Source organism: Salarias fasciatus, chromosome 16, assembly GCF_902148845.1.
Source record: "Salarias fasciatus chromosome 16, fSalaFa1.1, whole genome shotgun sequence".
Lineage (NCBI taxonomy): Eukaryota > Metazoa > Chordata > Actinopteri > Blenniiformes > Blenniidae > Salarias > Salarias fasciatus.
In genome coordinates, this window is record NC_043760.1 from 2,713,148 (window position 1) to 2,733,758 (window position 20,611).

Sequence of the window (20,611 nt, forward strand, 5' to 3'; positions counted from 1 at the left end):
GCTGCGCGGTGGAGGGCGTGCGTGACAGGACACATGCATGGACGACGGCGGTGGAAGCCCTGACAGGTGGATTAACCCTGCACACACTTCTCTGCACTGATTCTGGTGATTTACTGACGGCAGGACGACCCGACACCCACGTCTGACCACTTCCTGCCCATCAGCCCCTCCCACCCAGCCGTGAGAGAGTGAATGTGCTGCGATGGTGCGGATGAAGCAGGATGAAATGTGAAGCTGTTTGAGCAGGTCAGATAACGCTGCCGCCGCCGCCATGGTGGGGGCGGGGCTGGGGGCGGGGCCAGAGGCGTGCTGAGGTGGGGATGGAGGCTGATGCAGCTAAAGTTTGTCTCAAACAGGAGAAGCTCTGCCAGGCCGCTGGACTCGGGGGGCATGCGCCTGCTGCTGCAGCTCACTGCAGCGAGCGCGCCGGAGCGGCGCCGCAGAGAATCACATGCCGGTGACTGATTCCACACGGGCCTCACCCCCGTTCCTCACATCACTGTAACGTCGGCTGAACACCGTCTGATTATTTAACATGGAAACGGAAAAAAACCTTTTATCAAGCACCGAGTCGAGCCGTGGAACCAAAATGAACAGTGAAGAACACGAGAGCGCCGGTTTATACCCCCCCACTGGAGAACAGCCGTGATCTGCATTCCTCAACGCACAGGAAGATTCAATCAATAACTAAAATAATGCTCATCAACCCGTGGGAATTCACTGACATGCTGCTGACACCCCACCTGCAGCAATTAGGAACGAATCCAAACTTTTAACGCATACAGTATACATTGTTTTTTTAACCATATTGTCATTGTTATCAGTACATATCATTTTAAGTGTTGTACGTTACGAAAACCTTTTAAAATATGACAGAAGGTTAAAAATGTAAATTCAATGAGGAAGGATGAGCATAAATAACAGAATTCATGAATATGCAATTCTTATGTGTCGTTCTGTGTCTTGAACTTTGGGGAAAAAGGCACTTAAAGGGTTAGAAATGGAAAACTGATATTTGGAGGGGGGGTGGGGGTGATAAAAAGCATTTATTTTAGGGATCAATGAAGCATTTCTATTCTAATCAGCTGTCTCAGCGGAGTATTGTAGAATATGAGAGTGTCCAGACATCTGCCAGTTTAAAAAACGTGTTTCTGACTGGATTTCCCGCCGACGCTCGGCCTAAACGCTCGCCGCCGGTCGGTTTTGAAGCGGCTTTCGGCGCCGCCGCGGTTGGACTGGACTCGGAGGAGGTGCGGAAGGGGAGCGGGGCCCGCGGCAGAGCGCGGAGGTTCTGGGAGGAGCCGGATCTCACCTGCCTGCGCCTGTGCTGTGTTCAAGGCCCCCTGCCGTGACGTGAGCTCAGCGGGGATGGGGAGGCTCCACGCCTCCTCAATACTAGGAAGCATTTACTCTTACTCTGCAGGCTACCTGGCTGAAGGTTACACAACTGAGCCTACGGAGAAATTGACGGAGACACAAACTTTAGTGGAGGCGAGAGGCGCTGCGGCACAGCTCAGAACAGGAATGTTCAATGCCATGAGACAACCAAACACACACCAATATGAAGCATCGTTCATATCTCTGTGTCAGAAATCAAGATGACAGAAGCTGGTTGCTTTGGCAGTATACACACACACACACCCACACCCTACCTGCAGCAGCTTGATGCGCTGCGTGAGCGCCGCCATGTTGAGGCAGGCCTTGCTGCGCGTGGCGTTGATGTAGCACTTGATGGCGTCGTGCGGCTGGCCGCAGGACTCGTACAGCGTGCCCAGGTCCATCCAGGCGGCGGCGTGGCTGTGGTCCAGCTGCACGGCGCAGATGTAGGCCTGCAGGGCGTCCATGGGCTGGTTCTGCTGCTGGTACAGGGACCCTGGGGGGGGGGGACAGGGACAGGCGGCGCCTCATCACGCTGTCTGCTGCAGAACAGGACCTGGTCCTCCACCCTGCTACACACACACACCCTGCTACACACCCTCCCTGCTACACACACACACCCTGCCACACACCCTCCCTCTGCACCTGCTCTGAAACACTCCGCCGGCGCTGGTAGTGATGAACGATGAATCAATCTGTGCCGAATCTAAATCAATAATCACACTAAAACCAGGACAAGAGCCAAAATCTACAAGGAAGACAGAAACTTCCGAAGCTGATTTATAATTTAAAGAAAGAACTCGAGGTAACGTGATGAGACGACTGACGTCCATCCAGAACTTTTAAATAATGTTACAGACAGGAATAATTCATAAATATAACAAAACTACACGAATAATAATGTCATTATCAGAAAAAGAGGAATTGTTCAAAAATATGTCAGAAAAAGAGAATCTGTAAAAACTGGATTTAATCAACTAAAGTTCCTGTTTTTCTTTACATGTTTTGACTGATGGTCATTTTTTCACTGCAGCAGAAAGAATCTTGTAAAACATGCTGAAAATGAAACCTGAACTGTTGCTTTGCGTGTCGGATCATTTATCGTCTAAAATGTGTCAATCTGGACTAAATCTGTTATCACACATCACAAACTGCTGCTTTTCTGGTGTGTTTGAGTAGTGACCAGATCTCGGGATCGGATCCGGGAGCTCACCCTATGGAGCACCAGGTGTCGGCGCTGGCCTCGGACTTGTCGATGGACTGACGGTAGGAGATGAAGGCATCCTGCACCTTCCCGATACTGGAGTAGCACCTGGAGGAGACGCACAGCAACAAACCTCCTTATCTGGAGTCTCAACGCGACATCCGCTCCTTTCAGGCCTTCCTGTCGGTCAGCGAGACTTCTTCCCACGCTTCACGCCGTTCAGGTCGAGCAACAGACAGCGGACTGGCTCTGCAGAGGGACACTGCGCTCTCCGTGAGTGGAGGAAACGCTTTCACTGCTTCGCCTCAAAACAAATCCGACTCATCTGAAGGAGCGGCTCTCAGCTCAGTGACTGTGGCTCAGGGAGCAGGAAGAGTTGAAAGGGTCTGGAGGTCAGAGGTCAGACGTGGATTGCGCTGCTGCTTGTGGCTAGCTGCTAGCCGGATAAAGGGGCGGGAACTTCTCCTTTCAGTCTGGACCAATCAACGAGCCGGGCTTTTACTTCCTCTCTGCTCGGCGTTCATTACGGACGACAGCGCCCCCAAAAGAGCAGCTGTTGTAATTACACGACGTGCGGAACGTTTGGTCCGGTTTCGGTGGAGTGTGAAAGAAAACCAGACTGAATGAAGGTTCTCAGCGCTCCGCCCCAAGAGAACCGAATCCCGGACCATCCAGGTGTCGAAGCAGATCAGCTTCACTCAGACCTTCTCCCATATCGGAATCTGTCCTCAAAATCACCAGTAACATTACGTCCGACGGCGTGCCAGTCCGACGCACAACAGCCGGCAGCTAACAGGAAGTGGCAGCTCATCAGGATATCACACCAACAGCTCATTATCGCCTGGAGGGACTGTTAGAGGTGAAAGAACGACATCAGATCCACGACGACCAGACTTCACTGAAGGAGGACCAGCGCATCCCAAATTATCTTAATTTCGATTTGATTTATTGCTCTTTTCTGACATGTTTGCTGTTTTAAAGCACTTTGAATTGGATTATTACGAAATGCAAATGAAGCTGCCTCGCTTTACATATCCGCTTTACAGTACAAACAAAGATTCGTTCACCAACAACCCTCACAAAAGCCAAAACGCCTGAGCCGAGGTGCTGAGGCGCTCTGTCCCGCCACGCCCTCGTTGAAAACCTGCCGAGGAAATACCAGGACTGGCCGGAGTTGGGGTCCGCCTCTAAAGACTTCTGCAGACACTGGATGGCGCTGTCCTTGGAGCCTTTATCGCCCAGCTGCTCCACGGTGTGATGCATCCAGCCTGTCAGAGCACAGAGCAGCAGCGGGTCAGCGGAGAGGGGAGGACACAAGACCGGAAGACTTTAACCAAACCCTCAGACTCATGCCGAGTGAAGAGGAAGCCGGCTCCGTGCTGCTCCACCCGGGGAGACGTTCTGGGGGTTCTTGTGTTACCGCAGGAATCACAAATCGGAGTGTTTTCAGCACCGAGTCAAAACCAAGACGAAGATCTGGCAAAACATCCACACTCTGGAGGCAAACACTGATCTCACGGTCCATCTACTGAGCATGTGCAGAACTACTGGTCACCACGGCCGCGGTGCACGTGACCAGTAGCAGCGTTTTCAAGAGGCTGGGACTCCAGTGACTCTGCGGTGTAAACGGACCCCCAGAAACGCAACAGAAGTTTTCCATCTTCACTTTAAAACGTCGTCGTGTAAACAGGGCCTCAGAAAGCAGCTGTCCATACATGAAGGGTGGGTTAAACCGAACGAAAGTATCAAAATACAAGACAGACTCTTCTAATCCACACAGTCTGTTTCCACAGAGCTGGAGGACGTTTCCAGGTATGGCACTCTATAGAACATTACTTAAAATACATAATGTGAGAACATATTCTCACATATAATGAATGACTGACTTATATTTGACGTCTGTGGTAAAGGAATGTGTAGCGGTGACGGTTTGATGGGTCCAAAGTGTGGACGAGACGTCACACACCACTGATGAAAAGCGGCTCGTCTGTCCGAGTTGTGACTTAAAAACAGCCCTGCTCTTTTTCACTAACTTTCTACGCAGGCCAGCAAACGTCCTCCATCCTGGATGAATCCAGTCCAGTGTGACGGGTCACTGCTGGCAGGACGAGGCCGACACACACTCCGTTCACACACCACACGCTGCATTCAGCTGGACCCGGCCCAAACCGAGCAGCAGGTTCAAACCAGGGCAGAATCCCGGACGGTGAAATCTGGAGCAGAGTGGCAGGTCAGAGGTCAGGGAGGGGAGAACTGGGGGGATTAAACTAAATGAGGGTAGGAACCACGCAGTGGGAGGTCTGTGGTGAACTCTGGACCAGCCGGATCAATGAGATACTGATCTCTGAAGTGATCAGGAGCTGGTCTGATCACCACTCAACAACTTCCTGTCTTATATATTCAAATAGTGACTTCTCAGCAGAGCATCTCCACTCAGAGCATTAACACGACGTCTCTTCCAGCATTTCTGCTGTTTCCGTGTGAACAGGCCATTTTCAAAACACTGCAAACAACACTGGGAAGCGAAAACAGAAACCTTCCACCTGAACTGCAGACGTACGCAGCTGCAGTTTGATCATGAGGATTCTAAAAGCCTCCTAAATGTTAAATCAGCGTCTGATGAAAACAAACCTGAATAATCCTGTCAAGTTCTTCTGCACTCGGCCGAGGTTCAGCAGCCTCACCTGAACGACTCCAACACTCAACTCAACACCCATCGTGCACGGTCAGGCCAAACCAACGCACTGCGCCGCTCATTTCCTCAGAACCTCGCAGCCAGACTCCAGACCAACACGCCAACCCTTCTGCCCGGCTGAACAGCCTCCGCTGTCACGGCGGAGTTAAACCCTCCTCCTCCTCCTGCGCGCTGAAATTCAGACATTTATGAGCGGCATACTTTCCTAAATGAACTCATAAACGCAGCCCAGTGGCATCCGTTTGGAGGCAAACGGTCCTCGGCGGCGGCAAGGAGGCGGGACGGGTAGAAACAATGCACGGTTTGCTGGAGAATGCACACCGGGGGAAAACGGGCGAGGACACGATCCTGTGCACGGCGCCGCGAAGTTCAGCCACGTCCCACTGCGGCGACGACGCGTCCAGCTGTGGAGGCGACAGCAGAACACTCACCCAGCTGTTGCAGAGTGGTGGCCTTCACCTGCGCAGGGAGGTTTTCCGTCTGCAGCAGCTTCTCATACGCTTCCTTCGCCGCTTTGTGTTCTTTTGTGGGTCGAGGAGAGAGCAGAGGGAGAGAGAAAGAGAGAGAGAGGGAGAAGGAGAGAGAGAGCGAGAGAGAGAGAGAGAGGTTGTTGAAGCCAGACAGAAGGGTCAATGTTTTACGGCTCTAAGTGGACAGACACAAAGAGTCTAAAGACCTCCTCACACTCGTAATCACCAGCCAGACACACACACACACACACACACACACACACACACACACACTCACCCGGGGGAGGGTCGAGGTGGAAGAGGACAGGCCAGACTCAACACGTCTGGCAGCTTTAAGAGTGTGTGTGTGTGTGTGTGAACGCGCTTTGTTTTTTGGGGAAACCTGAGCCGTCTGGTCTGAAGCGAAGCCGACCTCGTTGACCTCTGATCTGGCGCGATACGGAAAACCGTGCGGCGTGGGTTCAGTGTTTTTGTAAAAGCCAAGCGGCCATCGTCTTTGTGCGCGCACACACACACACACACACAGGTCCCCAGTCTTTCCTGTCTGCTCTATTAGGACCTCCGGGTAAACATCGACACTCGGGGCATATAAATGAGACAGAAGCTCTTAGCGGCTCCTTCCTGTTTGGAGCGAGCAGCGCGCTCTGAACGCCGACACGGCTCCATTTCACGTCCTCGGGGAAAGAAGGAACCCGTCCGTTGGGTTTCTTCTCGCTTCCAGTGACGCTGTCGGTGTCAAACCGTCATCCTTCGGAGCTCCACACATTTCAGCCGCTTCAGGCTGTGAACCGTTTTCACCAAAGCATCACAGTGAAGCGAGACACGACTCATACTGGGAAAAGATCCTCGGTTCAACATCAGCAGCAGGCAGGCGAGAGGACGAGCGGGGACGAGTGGTTTGGAGATTCTTCAACGTTAAAGCAGAAGGAAGACGATGTTGCTCAGGAGTTTAACGGCTCAGTGGACCCAGGAGGATTTCACTCCGAGCTCCACGCTAAAAACGTTCGGCGCGAACGCGCCAGTGATGCTGGAGGTTGAACCGGATTAAAGTGTGACTCATTAACAGCCAGCGCGTCTCTCGGTCTGCGGTCTAAAGTACAGCGTGCAGATAGACACTACACACTGCGCTCTGTGTGTGTGTGTGGTGTGTGGAGCCAGTGAGGCTGCTGGAGGGGTTCATGACAACAAGCAGACTCCACACCTCATCTGCATAAGGATTAGAACTTTGTCTTTAGGCTGTATAATAAGCACTGGCGTCGGTACTCAGTATCGACCAGCAGCTCCAGGTTGGAACTCGCCCTTTACAAAGGTGAGATCAGTGCATCGTAGGGACAATCACTGTCACAGAACCCCTCAATGTCAAGGTCACAATGTAAAAAGAACAAATCCTTCAAAAGAAAATAAAAAACAGGCAGAAGAACATCCAGAGTAGCTCTGCCTCCTCCAGTCAGCCCAGGCTCCTCCCAGCAGGGCGTGGCCTGGTACGTCTGAGGCGCAGTCAGGTTTTCGTCAGCAGCAGATCCCATGAATCCAGAAAGTTAGCAAGTTCTCCGTGGGTCGGACTCCTTCGTCCTGCAGATGTTCCAGAGGACTGAGACCTGAGGCATCAGGAGGCCAAGCTCACACCTCAAACCGGTTCCTGGGTTCTTGTGTCCGTGGTCTGCAGCGAAGCTCCAGTAAATCCAAATCAACGGCCGGAACAACAGTCTTCGAAGTGGAACATTCCCTCCACTGGCTCGCCTTCCTTTTCTTTTTTTTTTTTTAAATGCATCCTGGAGTCACGTGTTTCCAGATAAGCGATGCAGCCTTCCATCCAAGTGGCGTTAAAGAAAACCAGATCCACGGGGCCGGTGGGGGGTCAGAGAGTTCGCCCTGCCTGTGCTGCAGCTACAGCTGATCAGAGTGTAACAACAGGAAACACCAAGCAAACCAACAGCCGCCACCTCCAACAGCCGCCACCTCCTCACCCCACAAGCAGGCGGTTCAGCGATCGCTGGGTTCTTACCTGGATCTCATACAAATGAGCGATGTGGAACTGAACTGTGGGAGACAAGAGCAGAGGGAGAAGAGTCAGGTTTGAGGAAACTGCACCTCGGCAGGTGTGTGTGAGCTGCTAACAGTGTGTATCACAGATGGAAGCTGGGAGTCGGACACACAATCTGAAATCGCGGTGCGCGTGTGAAACCTCCCGGCTCCACCGCTCTCTTTCTCCTTGAGTTTGTCTCCTAGGCAACCCCGGACTTGGGCAGAGTCAGCAGGGAAGAGGAGGAATGGCTCTGTGGAAATATGCCTGCGCTGTGGATGTGAGCTATATATGGCCGACGTCAGGTCTGGCGTGCCACCGGCGGCGGCGAGTGCGGCTGGTTGCCATGTGAGCTGAGATAATTATAGAAACACTACTTACTTTCAGCTTTGGACAAAGTGCAGAGATTGGAGTCGATCAAAGCCAGCTGAAAATGCTGTTGAAGGATAAAAAAAGAGTTTTAGTATGAATGGACGTACACAGGCTACATTTCACCTAATTCCTCTAAGCGATGCCAGACAGCGAGCTCCTCATGAGCTCTGCTGTTATTAAGGTTAAATCAGAGACGCTCTCTTTGGTGGAAAGCCCCCGGAGATTCCCAACACACTGAATGAACTCTGGCGAGCGTAATCCGAGACGAGTATCTGGCGGCGCTGAGGCTCTGATCCCGGGATCACTGCTGGAGGAGGAGACGACCGCGGGACGGAAGGCATCCTGTTCCATCAGCTGGACCGCGGCTGCTGGGAAGGCAGACGTCTGCAGAGGTTCTGCCGGGCCGGCGAGGCGTGGCACGCCACGGCCGATGCCTCCGGGACTGAACACGAGAGCGCTGGGAGGCGACGCCTCCCTCCACTCCCTCCGACAGATGTTGACATGATGTGAAAATCCCTGACGGGAGACTCGGACCTGCACCTATCAGGGGCTTCAAGGTGAAAGGTTGGACTGCAGTTAGCAGGCTGCAGGCTGCAGGTGCACGCCGCTGCACGCCGCTGCATGCACGTGACAAGAAGCATCTGGGTCAGAACAGGAGGAATCTCCAGAAACAGGCGGCAGGAACAGCCTGTCCTGACGGCTCCATGACAATAGAAACATGTTGCTCTGCTGAAGATCAACACGAGGAGCCTCTTATCAAGGCTGGGTCACCATGACAGCTCCCGCCGCCGCCGCCACACACGCTCAATGTCACACAGATCAAAATCCACTCACACACTCGCACGTGCACACACTGCTGAGAATAGAAGTCCCTTTAAAGCCAGGAGGCGCGCTCACCACGGCGTGCGGCTCGCTGTGCTTTCAGCTGGCCGTCCTGCTGGAAGCTCCCAGCATCTCCTTCCTGCACAGCGCTCCCTCAGCCTCCTCCAGCCTCCGCTCTCCTTCACACCCGCGCCACAGATAATGCAGCAGGATTGTCAGCTCGGTATTCCACCTCCCTCCACACGTCTCTCTCTCTCTCTCCGACTCTCTGCTATCTTTCTTTCCCTCTCTCGCTCCCCCCCCTCCTCTCCTGGTGTCACTGATTACTATTCAGCAGACGGCTGCGGTGGAGAGAGCAGAGATGACACACAATACCTCAAAGCTGGAGGCAGGCACACACACCTCCTCCTCTCCTCCCTCTATCTCACCTCCTTCCTTTTTTTTTCCAGTTCAAAGCTTTCCTCTGAGGCTGCACGGCTCGATAGAAACGGCCAACTCATCAGCTGCAAGCGCACCGGCTCACTTCCTGTCTCCTAATGAGCTGGAGTAGCAGGAACACACTGAATTAAGTGTTTCAGAATGTGTGTCCTAAAGGAAGGAGAGCAATTAAAACCTTTACATGTCTTTTGATGGAATGTTGAAGTATTGACTGTGCAGTGTCTCGGGGTCAGAGGGCAGCAGGAGCGCTCACTGGAGCAGGAACCACAGAACACAGCAGCATCAGATCAGCAGATCTATGTGAGGATCAGACTCAGGCCCGGCTAACGCAGCGCTTCAAGACAGAAGCCGTCGCTTCGATTTCAGAAAAGCCTCATGTTTACACAGCAACACAAGAAAGAGTGAAAACGGTGGAAAACCTTGTTTATCGTCCATCTTCTGAGCAGAAGAGTTATTTTGCTGATTCCACAGAGATGGAGTCGGAGTGTTTTGTGTTTTCAGTATCGTCGTGTAAACAAAAATAAAGGTTTTACGTTCTCACTTGAAAACGTGTTAATAGAACCTTAAAATTCCAAATCTATCAATTAAAGACCAAATCCCACACTTACAGTCTGTCTTCTGGGACAAATATGTCAGGAAATACACATTTTGGACTGTATTTCCTTTTTTTTTTCTATTCTAAGGCGTCTCCTCTGGCTGTGCAGAGCCTCACAACAACTCACAAATTCAACATTTCCTCTAACATACATTAATAAATGTGCTTCACTGCTGATGGGTCAATCTGTAAACGCTGAATTCAACAAAGCTAAAACGCCAGAAAAGGTTTGACTTGAAAACTGACCAGAAAGATCCTCAGAGTTTACAGTTTGGAGGGAAAAAGTAGATTTGAAAAATAAATAAAATCAATAAACAAATAAAACTAAGTATAAAAAATACTACTTGGAAAAACGGACTGTTTAAGAGCAGGTTGAGTATTAAATAAAAAGTCAGAACTGAAAAAAGAAACTATTAGTTTATTAATTTATTGTTTCACCGCTGCCTCTCTTCTACCTTCATTCAATCACTGCTGCTTTGAGCGAGCCGCCTCTCCCTGCAGATAACTGGGGCAGAGTGTGTGTGTGGGTGTGTGGTGTGTGTGTGTGTGTGTGTGTGTGTGTGTGTGTGTGATATGCTGGTGCTGGCAGTGAGCCAAGACTGAAAGAAGGAGTGTATCCAAGACATGCTGAGGACGTGTAGCACGTGCAGCCAGTTCTCCAAACACACACGTACACGCACACGCACACGCACACAACAATATATGAACGCTGAACCACTGCGCGCCTGCAGGGTTCGGGTCTGTTCCTTCAGCCCCTCTGAGGTTCGGGTTCGGTCGTCGTGGTTCGGACGCGAGGAACAGGCAGAGCCCGATTCCTCGCTGTCATTACTTCCCCTTTTCACCATGAGCCACACTGGAGCGCCGCGCATTTGTGGGATGAGCATCAGCGATGCTACGGTGACTGTAACGACGCATCGCAAGACAGTTCAAAACCGACAGATGATTAATTAAATCAGTAAAAATGTTTAAAAAAAGCACCACAAAGCGAACAGCAGGGGGCACAGTCCAGTTCGAGTGTTTCCCTTCCTGGACAGACGAAGATCACAGACGGAACCACAACAATCTGCACACACTGCAGTTAGCCTTTGACTGTTCAGTGTTCAGAGTGGTCATCTCCCAACCGGAGGTCCCTGTCCCTGAACGCCTCATGTGCCAGGAGGGCACGGCACTGGGCGCGCTCTCCAAAAGACGAAGTCTGTCTACCGCCGTATGAATATGCAGAGTGAACGCTGGTGTGACGCCACGTCTGGAGCGCGGCGAAGCCTGGGATCAGGTGGCAGCCCCGGGATCTCAGACAACAATGGACCCACAGGCTGGAGGTGGGGTTACCGTCCTGGTGTCTTCAGCCTGGACACACACGGGATCATGTGATCTGCCCGTCTTTGTTGAAGTGAACTGAGAGAGAAGCGGCGTCTGCGGCTCGCAATACTGGAAACCATCTCCCAGCAGCTGAAACGGCTCAGATTACACCTAAACACACCACCTGCTCGTCAACAAACACACCTGCGGCAAAGCGAAGTCCACTCATAACCCGAACACATTAATGGAAAGTGCAAATGAAATGAGAGGCCAGCGGCCGAGCTGAAGCTCGTCCTGATCCAATCGCAGCTGAGAGGCGACGTGTCTGCAGCAGACGGGAGCCGCTGGGATTTACCTTCAAGCTCGACTCGTAGTCTGTGTTGACTTTAAACATGAGGCCCAGTCTCAGATGGATCTCTTTCGCTCTGGAGAAACCGGGGTCGATGTAGAGCACCTCCTGGAATGCTTTGATTGCCCTGAAAGAGACAGAAAAGGTATTTTAGAGCGGACAATTAGTAGTACAGCTACTGAGAAAAAAAAAAGTAGCTGAAGCGATCAAACTTCATGCATTGTAACAAGTTTCCAGTTTTCCCATTTCAGGGACGGGAGAGTGGAGTTTGCATGTTCTCCAGACACGACGGGCTTCGCTGTCCAAAAACGTGTTTGAGGTGAAATGGTGATTGGCCAGCTCTAATGCGTCACTTCAAGAAACTCCAGATGATGGAGGAGCAGGGTTAGGCAGCGAGTTTCACAGAAGACGGCATGAAAATCTGCAGACGAATTGCCCAAAACGTTCAAAACACTGGTGTGACGTTCACTGACCGAGTCGTTAGTTTGAACGACGAGAGCCGTTCCTACGTTCAATCTGTCCAGGCTTCCTTCACGCATCTGCTGAGAGCCTGATGAGTCCGAGCCGTCACCGCCGCCTTCAAGTCAACGACTGACACATCTGGGTTTCACTTCTCCACAACACGCTGCAGTCACCTGAACGCAGCAGCTAACGGGTGGAGGAGGAGCGTCTGGAGACGGAGCGGAGCCGGGTTCCCCACCAACTGCCTTCACTGGTAATTCCTCCTGACTGACGTTCTTTCACGTCCTTGTTGCTGATAGATGTTAAAACCAGACAAAAAGCTGTCGGAGCTTTAATGGGTCGGATTTCAACATCGACTGTGACGAGCAGCAGGAAACGCTGAAGGAAGTCACTCACCAGTTCAATCAAATCAAATCAGATTTTATTTCTATAGCACTTTTCATATAATAAAAACACGCAAAGCGCTGAACATTAAAACAGTCAAAAACAAAAGAATAAAAACCGCGCCATCAAACAGTATGCAACACACACACCACACACACACACACACACACACACACACGACTGAGGGTGAAGGAACCAGTCCTGTGAACGGCTCCTCTTTAGTGGCTCCCTTCAAACTCAGCTCTAGTCCAAAGTGTCCATTTAGATCTCTGACCTTATTATTGGCTGACTTGGGTTAAAATCAGCTTTTTCACCAGAACTACTGTGAAAATCCACGTTTTTTTTCTTCTTTTTGGTTTTTGAGTGTAGCGAAATGATCGGTGGAGAGATGCCACCTGGTAGGGGTGGGCGATATGGCAAAAATGTCATATCATGATTTTTTAAAATCAATATCGATCACGATTTTATCACAATTTTTTATACTGATTTTTCTAGACTAATTTGCAAGTTTGACCATTTTTTCCCAATGTTAAACACGTAAAAAGTATAAATGTATTTAAACATGTAAAACCCTAAAAGGGAAAAAAAATACAATTTAAGCTAAAGAAACAGGCTTTAATTTAAATAGTAGTTTTTTTTCTAATCAAAATGTGCAATGAACACAAACGTAAAGACAAAAACAATTTAACTTGAATATCTATAATCTGAGTGAATAAAAGCTGCTTGAGAACTATTTTTTGTTCAGAGATCTAAGCTTTATCTCCTTTTATAATTGAGGTAAAAGATAATGAACAATAAAGTACATTTTGTGACACAAAAAAACTAAACATATCAAATAGTTTTAGTAGTTTCAACAGGATATAGTTTTAATAGTTGCGTTATATGACCACTAGAGGGCTCTGTCTCCATTGAAATGCAGCCCCTCGTCATCCCATTAAATCAAAGACGTTCCACTAGTTATCAGACTAAAGGGCCGTTTCAGCTGTTAACTTGACGGTATGTTCACTCAGTGTCTTTTCACATTTCTGTGATTTGTTGTATATAAAATCCCTCATGCTTTGTGAACTGCTAGGTAGCTCGCTAGCTAGCGTTAGCATCGGTGCTAGCTCAGCGTCTCTCCCTCCAGCTCGTTGAGGTGTTTGTATGGCGGCTGGTCTCTTGTAGATCCCGTACTGCTGCTGTGAACCAGCTGTATCTGACACAGCCTCCACCCAGCAGCAGCTCCAGGTAGAGAAGCTGTCGCACCGCGCTCCGCTCCTTGTTAGCTGCCTTCGCGTCCCCGAGTCAACATGAATGCAGCGCTGGCTGTGGCTGCAGAGGTTTTTTTGTTTTTTTTAAATCATCGTTAATGTTGCTCCGCATGTATCTATTATGCTTGTGGATAACTGCACTAGAGGGAATATTTACTTAATATTATCTGAAGCTTTCAGGTAACATCATCACTCCAAAAAATATTATATATAGGTGAAAAAAACAACGAGGAGAATGTGCCCTATGGACGATTTAACGATCTTTCAGATTTATGAGATCGTCCCAACGTTATAATCCTTAACGATCTATATCTATATCGCACACCCTACACCTGGTACCCGTCCTTCTCTGATTCAATCTTTGAAAAGTTGACTTTACTGGAGAGGCGGCAGGAGGTTCGCTGTTCCAGTCTGCTGGTTTCACCCGACGCTAAAATTCTCACTCACTGCTGATTTTTCTGCCAAATCGCTCGATATAATAGAAAAACAACTAACCAACGACGTATCGCATCCCAACCAAGCCTTCGACACTTTGTGAAAATCTGAAGCACCTGTTTCACAGAGACAGTAACTTGCTCCAGTAAGTTGTCGGCTCCTCTAAACCACCTCCTTCACCCGTCTGAAAGCCCTGAGGCGGCGAATGACCTGCGGCCATCAGGGTCACGCTGCTAGCTTAGCTACGGGCTTCAGTCAGCGGCCAGCTTAGCAGCTAGCCACCGGTGAACCAGCTGGTTTTAACGAATCGTTCATCCTTCCTGCTTCCTGATGGTCCCTGCTCGGCCTGCCAGCTGCATGTCGGGATTTTTTTTTTTTTGGTCTACTTGCTGCTGCAGCTTCTTCTTCTTTTTTTTTTTGTCTTGTTTTAAGTCATGTGTCATTGAGGAGTAATTTATCAATATTTCTTTCAGGCACATCACTTGTAAACTTGACAGAATCAATATTAAAATACATTTCTGTGTTTCCTATGAAGCAGTGATACGAGCTGCAGAAGCTGAGGCCAGTATTCACTCAGAGCAACGGACAGGAGCAGAATGTCGCCTACATGTGTCAGTATGGTCAATAGGCTGCCGATGACGATCATGTTATCAAAGCACAATTCAGTTCACATAGGTTGAAGCTCTGTTGGCTTTTATATTCATTATTCTTGTTTGCATGTGGTATTTTGGTGTATTATACCGACTGTCAACATAAGCTGCGTTCTAACATTTTGTTTTTCTCTTAAACGTAACACCGCGGCATTATTTCAGTAGCGAAAAGTATTTTATTTATTTTCTTATCAGCGCATGCACAGATCACTCAGACTAAACTTGAGAAGTTAACTGAAATCTGTGGCAGGGGGTCATGTCCGTTAACTGAACATGGAATGGGAACATTTTAAATCTGTTGTCGTACTCGTATCGGTACTCGGTATCTGCAAGTACTCAAACATCAGTACTCGTACTTGCACTTGGTCAGCAAAGGTGGTATGGGACATCCCTAGGTTGCAGTGTATTGTTCTCTGCAGCGTGTGTGTGTATGTGTGTGTGTGTGGTTCTGTTACAAAACAACCAACAGCGCCAACTCCTGGCCTGTTAGGTAACTACAGCATTTTCAGCATTTCTGGTATTTCCAGGGTAACAGATCAAAACGTTGAGGTGTAAACACTGGGGATGTTGGATTTCATCTTTCTATTAACGAACGCGATGTGAACATGGACAAATCCTGCATCTAAAAAAAACAATCAGTTAAAACGCAGTAATGTTTCTTAAATTTCCAGCAGTGGACCGATAACTTTCTCAAGTGAATAAAAAAATAAATAAAAAAACAGAGTACTTTGTCACATCAGTCATACTTCAATGTCAGCAACAGGTGGACAAGAGAAGACGAGCCCTGTCTGCGGTTTGGACATCCTTTAATATGAATAACAAGAACAACAGCAAGACAGACTGTAAATTATATTCTGTTAAAATATCAAGAGGAGGAGAAAAATAACTGCTACAACGCCACCAACTTATTCAGCAGAGACATTTGGAGAGCAAGGCGAGCTACATGCTACATGCTAAGGAGTTCCTGAGTTCACACTCCAATGGCCCAGGTTGCATGGTGTTTTTCAATCCGATTGTAAACATTCGTATTAAACGGAGTGTATTCATGTACGGCATACAAAGCGATCCACGATGAATCCTCGTTTAAGGACCCTGGGTGAAGTGGATTATACAGCGTCCTGTGACATGTACAAAGTCTCTGGAGGAACTTGCAGGTTCCTCTCTGCAGCAGCAGTCCTCAGCACCGAGCAGAGAGTTTTTACCTGCTGATATCTGCTCAAATAATGTCCCAACATCTCCATGATACGCTGCTGAAGGAGCGCGCTCCCCTGAGCGGAGCAACGCTGCGCCAAGCGGCACGTCTCGTTGTGAGCTCTGCTTCGCGTGTCGATGTTTCGAATTAACTGGTGCCGGTGTTAACTTGTGACCATACATGACTGAAACATGTAGTCGTTCTGGCAATCGTCGGTTATCGACAGTTACAGTGAGTGTAACGTTTAAAGTCTTTTGTGAGTCTGACTTTAACAACTGCTGTAATCAGCCTGTGTTTACACAGACCTCTGCCGTCATTCGTTAACACGGGAACCAGTTAATCCATAACATCAGTCGGCGATCGCTCGTACTCTCCTATAGAGCTCTTATACAACTCGCTGTTGCGCGATTTGGTTCCTTCTCGCCTGTCCAGTGTTTTTTCTGTCGGGGTTTTTTATTAAAAAAGTGTTTTTCCACCGCCATGGCGTTCTTCTGCTGGTTTTTCGACTGTGCTGCTTCCTGTTTACGCAGAACAAAACACTCCCCAGTTCAATCCGCTCCGCTGTCAGGCTCGTTTATAAGCGACACGGAGCGGATTGTCGATCGGCGTAGCCACCTCTTACAATCGGCTCCAAAATACAATCCGCTCCGAGTGAAGCGGATCCACTCGGTTGTTACATGACACATTTTACAATCCGCTCCAAGTACAATCCGCTTCCCGGCTGAAACCTGTTGATGGACCAGGTTTATTCCAATCATCCCATGACTCCCTTCATCAGGACTCACAGTAGTTAATGTCCTCTACCCTCCACAACACGTATACAAGCTGGAGGTTACAGCCATGACCTTTGACTGGAAGGTCAAGGTTCAAATCACGTGCAGATTGTCCAGAGCTGTGAGATATCAAGTCGGCTTCAGGAAAAAGCGAAGAGAAAACGGCAAGATGAGAGCGCTGAAGCAATCAGTGGCTTCTCCGGGCTGACACGATCAGGACTCCACCAGTTCCAGGCTCTCCTGGTGGTTCCCCGCGGCGGGACCGGAGGCGAAGCCGACTCGGCCCATCCGCTCCGCTCACACCAAGCAAACTCAGAGACGAGAGCGCATTGAAAGGAAAACAAACAGTGGTCTCGGTGAACCCGCTCGCCGCGTCGCCATGGCGACAGCGGCAATCGCGTGTCAGCAGCACGGAGCCATTCTGTATGAGTACACAACACACACACACACACAAACACACACAACACACACACACACACACCACACACACACACACACACAACACCACACACACACACACACACACTGAACTCAATGGCCCCTCTCCCTCCTCCCCTCCGAATCTCCACTCTGCCCCACCCCCCCCCCCCCCCCCCCCCCCCCCCCCCCCCCCCCCCCCCCCCCCCCCCCCCCCCCCCCCCCCCCCCCCCCCCCCCCCCCCCCCACCCCCCCCCCCCCCCCCCACCCCCCCCCCTCCCCCCCCCACCCCCCCCCCCCCCCCCCCCCCCCCCCCCCCCCCCCCCCCCCCCCCCCCCCCCCCCCCCTCCAGCCGAACAGCCACTGACACACAGCATAAGGCAGACTGCAGCCAAAAACATGGCCTCTAACAGAAGGTAGCCGCTCCATCTTGGACGGCGCTCCTCATGCTTGTTGGAGCGTATCTCAGATTTAAAGGGACGGCGGCTCTTCGCTGCGTCCACCATGAGCCAGACTTCTTGTCCTGTCGCGTGTTTGAACGTGGAAGACGTTTAGCCGAGGTTTAACGGTCGGCATTCCTGCAGACCTCAACGTAATGACGAAAACTTTAACGCTGACGTAATCTGTCCTGGAGGACCACCCCCAGGCCGGCCAGCCCCCCCCCGGCACATCAACTCGTTCCCCTCAGGGCCTAAAACTGTTCATGCATACGGATTCAAACGAAAATCGGCGCTCAGCTACGGCCGCCACTCTGGACAAATCCAGTCCGACTCCGGAGACGTGTGATTGCTGCTGACGGCGCCGACTCTCGATACGTTCAAGCCCTGAGGCCATTCTCCCACAACATGGAGCTGGGGAAAGCCACTCTCGCTCAACAGGGATGCTTTTTTTCCTCGCAGTGAAACTCACATCCTCGGTGGATGCGTCGCTACAGGCAGCGTCTCCAAACGCGTCACTCGGGGTCTGTCTGGACCAAGATGGCGGCTCAGTCCTAATCTTTCTCTTTCATGAATAAATAGTTTTAGTAAAGTACTTGTGAAACATCTGAGAAGAGAAATACGCTGCACAGTGGTTGAAGCTGCCCTGGTTTTGGTTCCACAATGGCTAGGTTTGCTGCCAAAGCTTGGCGATGCGACAGACGCCTCCTCGTTGTGTTGATTTCTGGTGAGTAGGGCTGGGCGATACGGCAAAAAAAAAAAAAAAAAATCACGATTTTTTTCATATCATTCAATCTCGATTATAATCACGATATGTTATATTGTTTTTAAACCAGTTTTAAAGCATCTGCACTGAAAACTAGAGCTACAGATTAGTTTAACTTTTATTAACAAACCAAGCAAATAGCAATGCAAATTAAATAATATAAACATAAAAAATATAAGAACAATCTCACTGAACATGCAGTAAACGGAAAAAAAAAATCTAGCACCAAGATAATAAAATCTTGCGATGCACGTTTTTTCAGTAAAAGAGAAGAACTGAAGTTGTTAGTTAAAGTGTGACAGTTTGCAGCCCTGAGGATTTTTGTTGCTATAAAAGATTAAAAAACTAAAGAAACCCACCGGGATAATGAAGGCGCTTTAGAATGTAAACATTATTTTCAAGTTCTGATGCTAAATATGCTGCTGCCATCATTAATGCTTGCATCAAATGTACAAAATTTAAATAATCTAGATTGGACAGATTAGACTTAAACTGTACAGTAAAAACTACAATAATACAAAAAAAAATAGACAAAAGTAATCGCGATGTGATCGTTTTTCTCCTCTTAGAATGTTGCTGGTATGGTGCAGAGGCCTGAAAAGACGACACTGGCTTCGTTTACATGCAGTCAATGTTCGTGCTAAGATCAATACTCTGTTTCTGAAACATTTGGAACTAGAATTTGGCACTCAGAGAGCGCAGAACTCCGCCACAGTCAAATCAGTCACCAACAACATAACAACCATATATAATAAAACAACATTGTGATCGGGGGTGTGATCGGAGCGGAGCGCTGCGGCGTGCGGCGCATATAATCAGTCGGGCGGCACGTCTTCAACGACTGAACAGGTTTGTTGTGTTGCCGGTTTTGAGGGCACCGACCGGCGACACATCCTGCACATCGGCTCAGGTTGCTGCACGTCACCTTGGACCCCAAACCACCGCCACACCGCCGGCGTGGAGCAGCCTTTCCCGTCACCAGCAGCCTCATCTTCAGAGGATGACGAGGCATGGCTGACTTCCTCGCTTCGCTGCCCTCGGCTCCACGTTCAGCTCATCTCTGTTTACTTCTCAGACAGCTTACAGGCGGAAGTTGAGCAGGAAAAGTGGACTGTGATGGCTGTGGTCACGCGCAATTTCTGCCATGTCTGATCGAGTAAATGTGCTCACAGCTGATCACCGTGATCGACTGGAATTATCATGATCCAATCACGACATGTAATCGCCCAGGCCTACTGGTGAGGAACCATTTCAGTTTCACTCTTCAACAGAATTGAGGGCGTGAAAACACAACGGGAACCTCACGTCTGCAAATGTTGCTGAAACTTGTCTCATACGTAAAAAGAAACAGGAGCGACGCGATCGTCACAACACCCGGATGAAACGCGTTCCCGAACATCAGCGGGAAGAAAACCTGTCTATGGAGAACGAGATGGAAGGCCCACGTCTCAGATCTCAGCAGAGACTGAGCCACAGGGGACCACAGAGGCTCATCAGCTTTTATTAACGAGGTCAGAGAAAACGTAGAATCTCCCAGAATCAGAAAACACTCAATACATTCCAGTCACAAACACCGTCAGACTGAGCACAGTTTCATTTTCTCCAAGTAGCAGGATCTCACTCTGGCTGCATCAAAACGGCTTAAACAAGCACAAATCCAGCGCACCCAATCAGATGCTAAAATTAGCAGCGTGGCTTTAACAGCTCAAAAACCAGAAAAAAAAACAGATACTGTGCTGTTGTGGTACCATATGGAAGCAATAAACGCACACGAGACGTACTGGTAGGAGGCCATGGCGGATCATACCGGGCCAGCTGCTGCAGCCGGACGGCTCCTCCCACAACAGGGAGCCGCCGGTTCATCCCAGGACGCTCCAGTCAAATCAGCCAGGGCTGCATCCATAAAACATGAGCGCAGCCAAACGGCGGTCCTTCAACTCGCATGCAGCCGGGGTCACGGCTGCCTCTAACGTGTAATCTGGAGCCGTAAAAAGCAAAGAATAGCATGCGTCCAGACTGAGGACTCAACGAGGAACCGAAGTGTTTCCCTCACTGAAAACCTGCCGTTGATTTAGGCGCTTTGTGTCAGAGTAACATCCACACAGATTTCAAGAAAACACTGCAAAGCATCCCACTGCTCCACTGCCGTCAGTGAGGAACCGACCAGTTTAAATTCCCCGTGCTCCTAAAATGTCCAAGTT

At 49.7% G+C, this 20,611-nt stretch overlaps 1 protein-coding gene across 1 annotated transcript in view; it reads right to left on the bottom strand.

The window, feature by feature from the left end:
• Nucleotides 1–20,611, bottom strand: part of kdm6a (lysine (K)-specific demethylase 6A) — a 39,342-nt gene that overhangs the window by 10,525 nt on the left and 8,206 nt on the right. Inside the window, 10 exon segments of the mRNA XM_030112141.1 lie at nucleotides 1,318–1,408; nucleotides 1,411–1,453; nucleotides 1,653–1,869; nucleotides 2,588–2,689; nucleotides 3,726–3,849; nucleotides 5,708–5,797; nucleotides 5,918–5,921; nucleotides 7,752–7,786; nucleotides 8,151–8,205; nucleotides 11,651–11,771. Coding sequence (XP_029968001.1) covers nucleotides 1,318–1,408; nucleotides 1,411–1,453; nucleotides 1,653–1,869; nucleotides 2,588–2,689; nucleotides 3,726–3,849; nucleotides 5,708–5,797; nucleotides 5,918–5,921; nucleotides 7,752–7,786; nucleotides 8,151–8,205; nucleotides 11,651–11,771 — 882 coding nt within the window.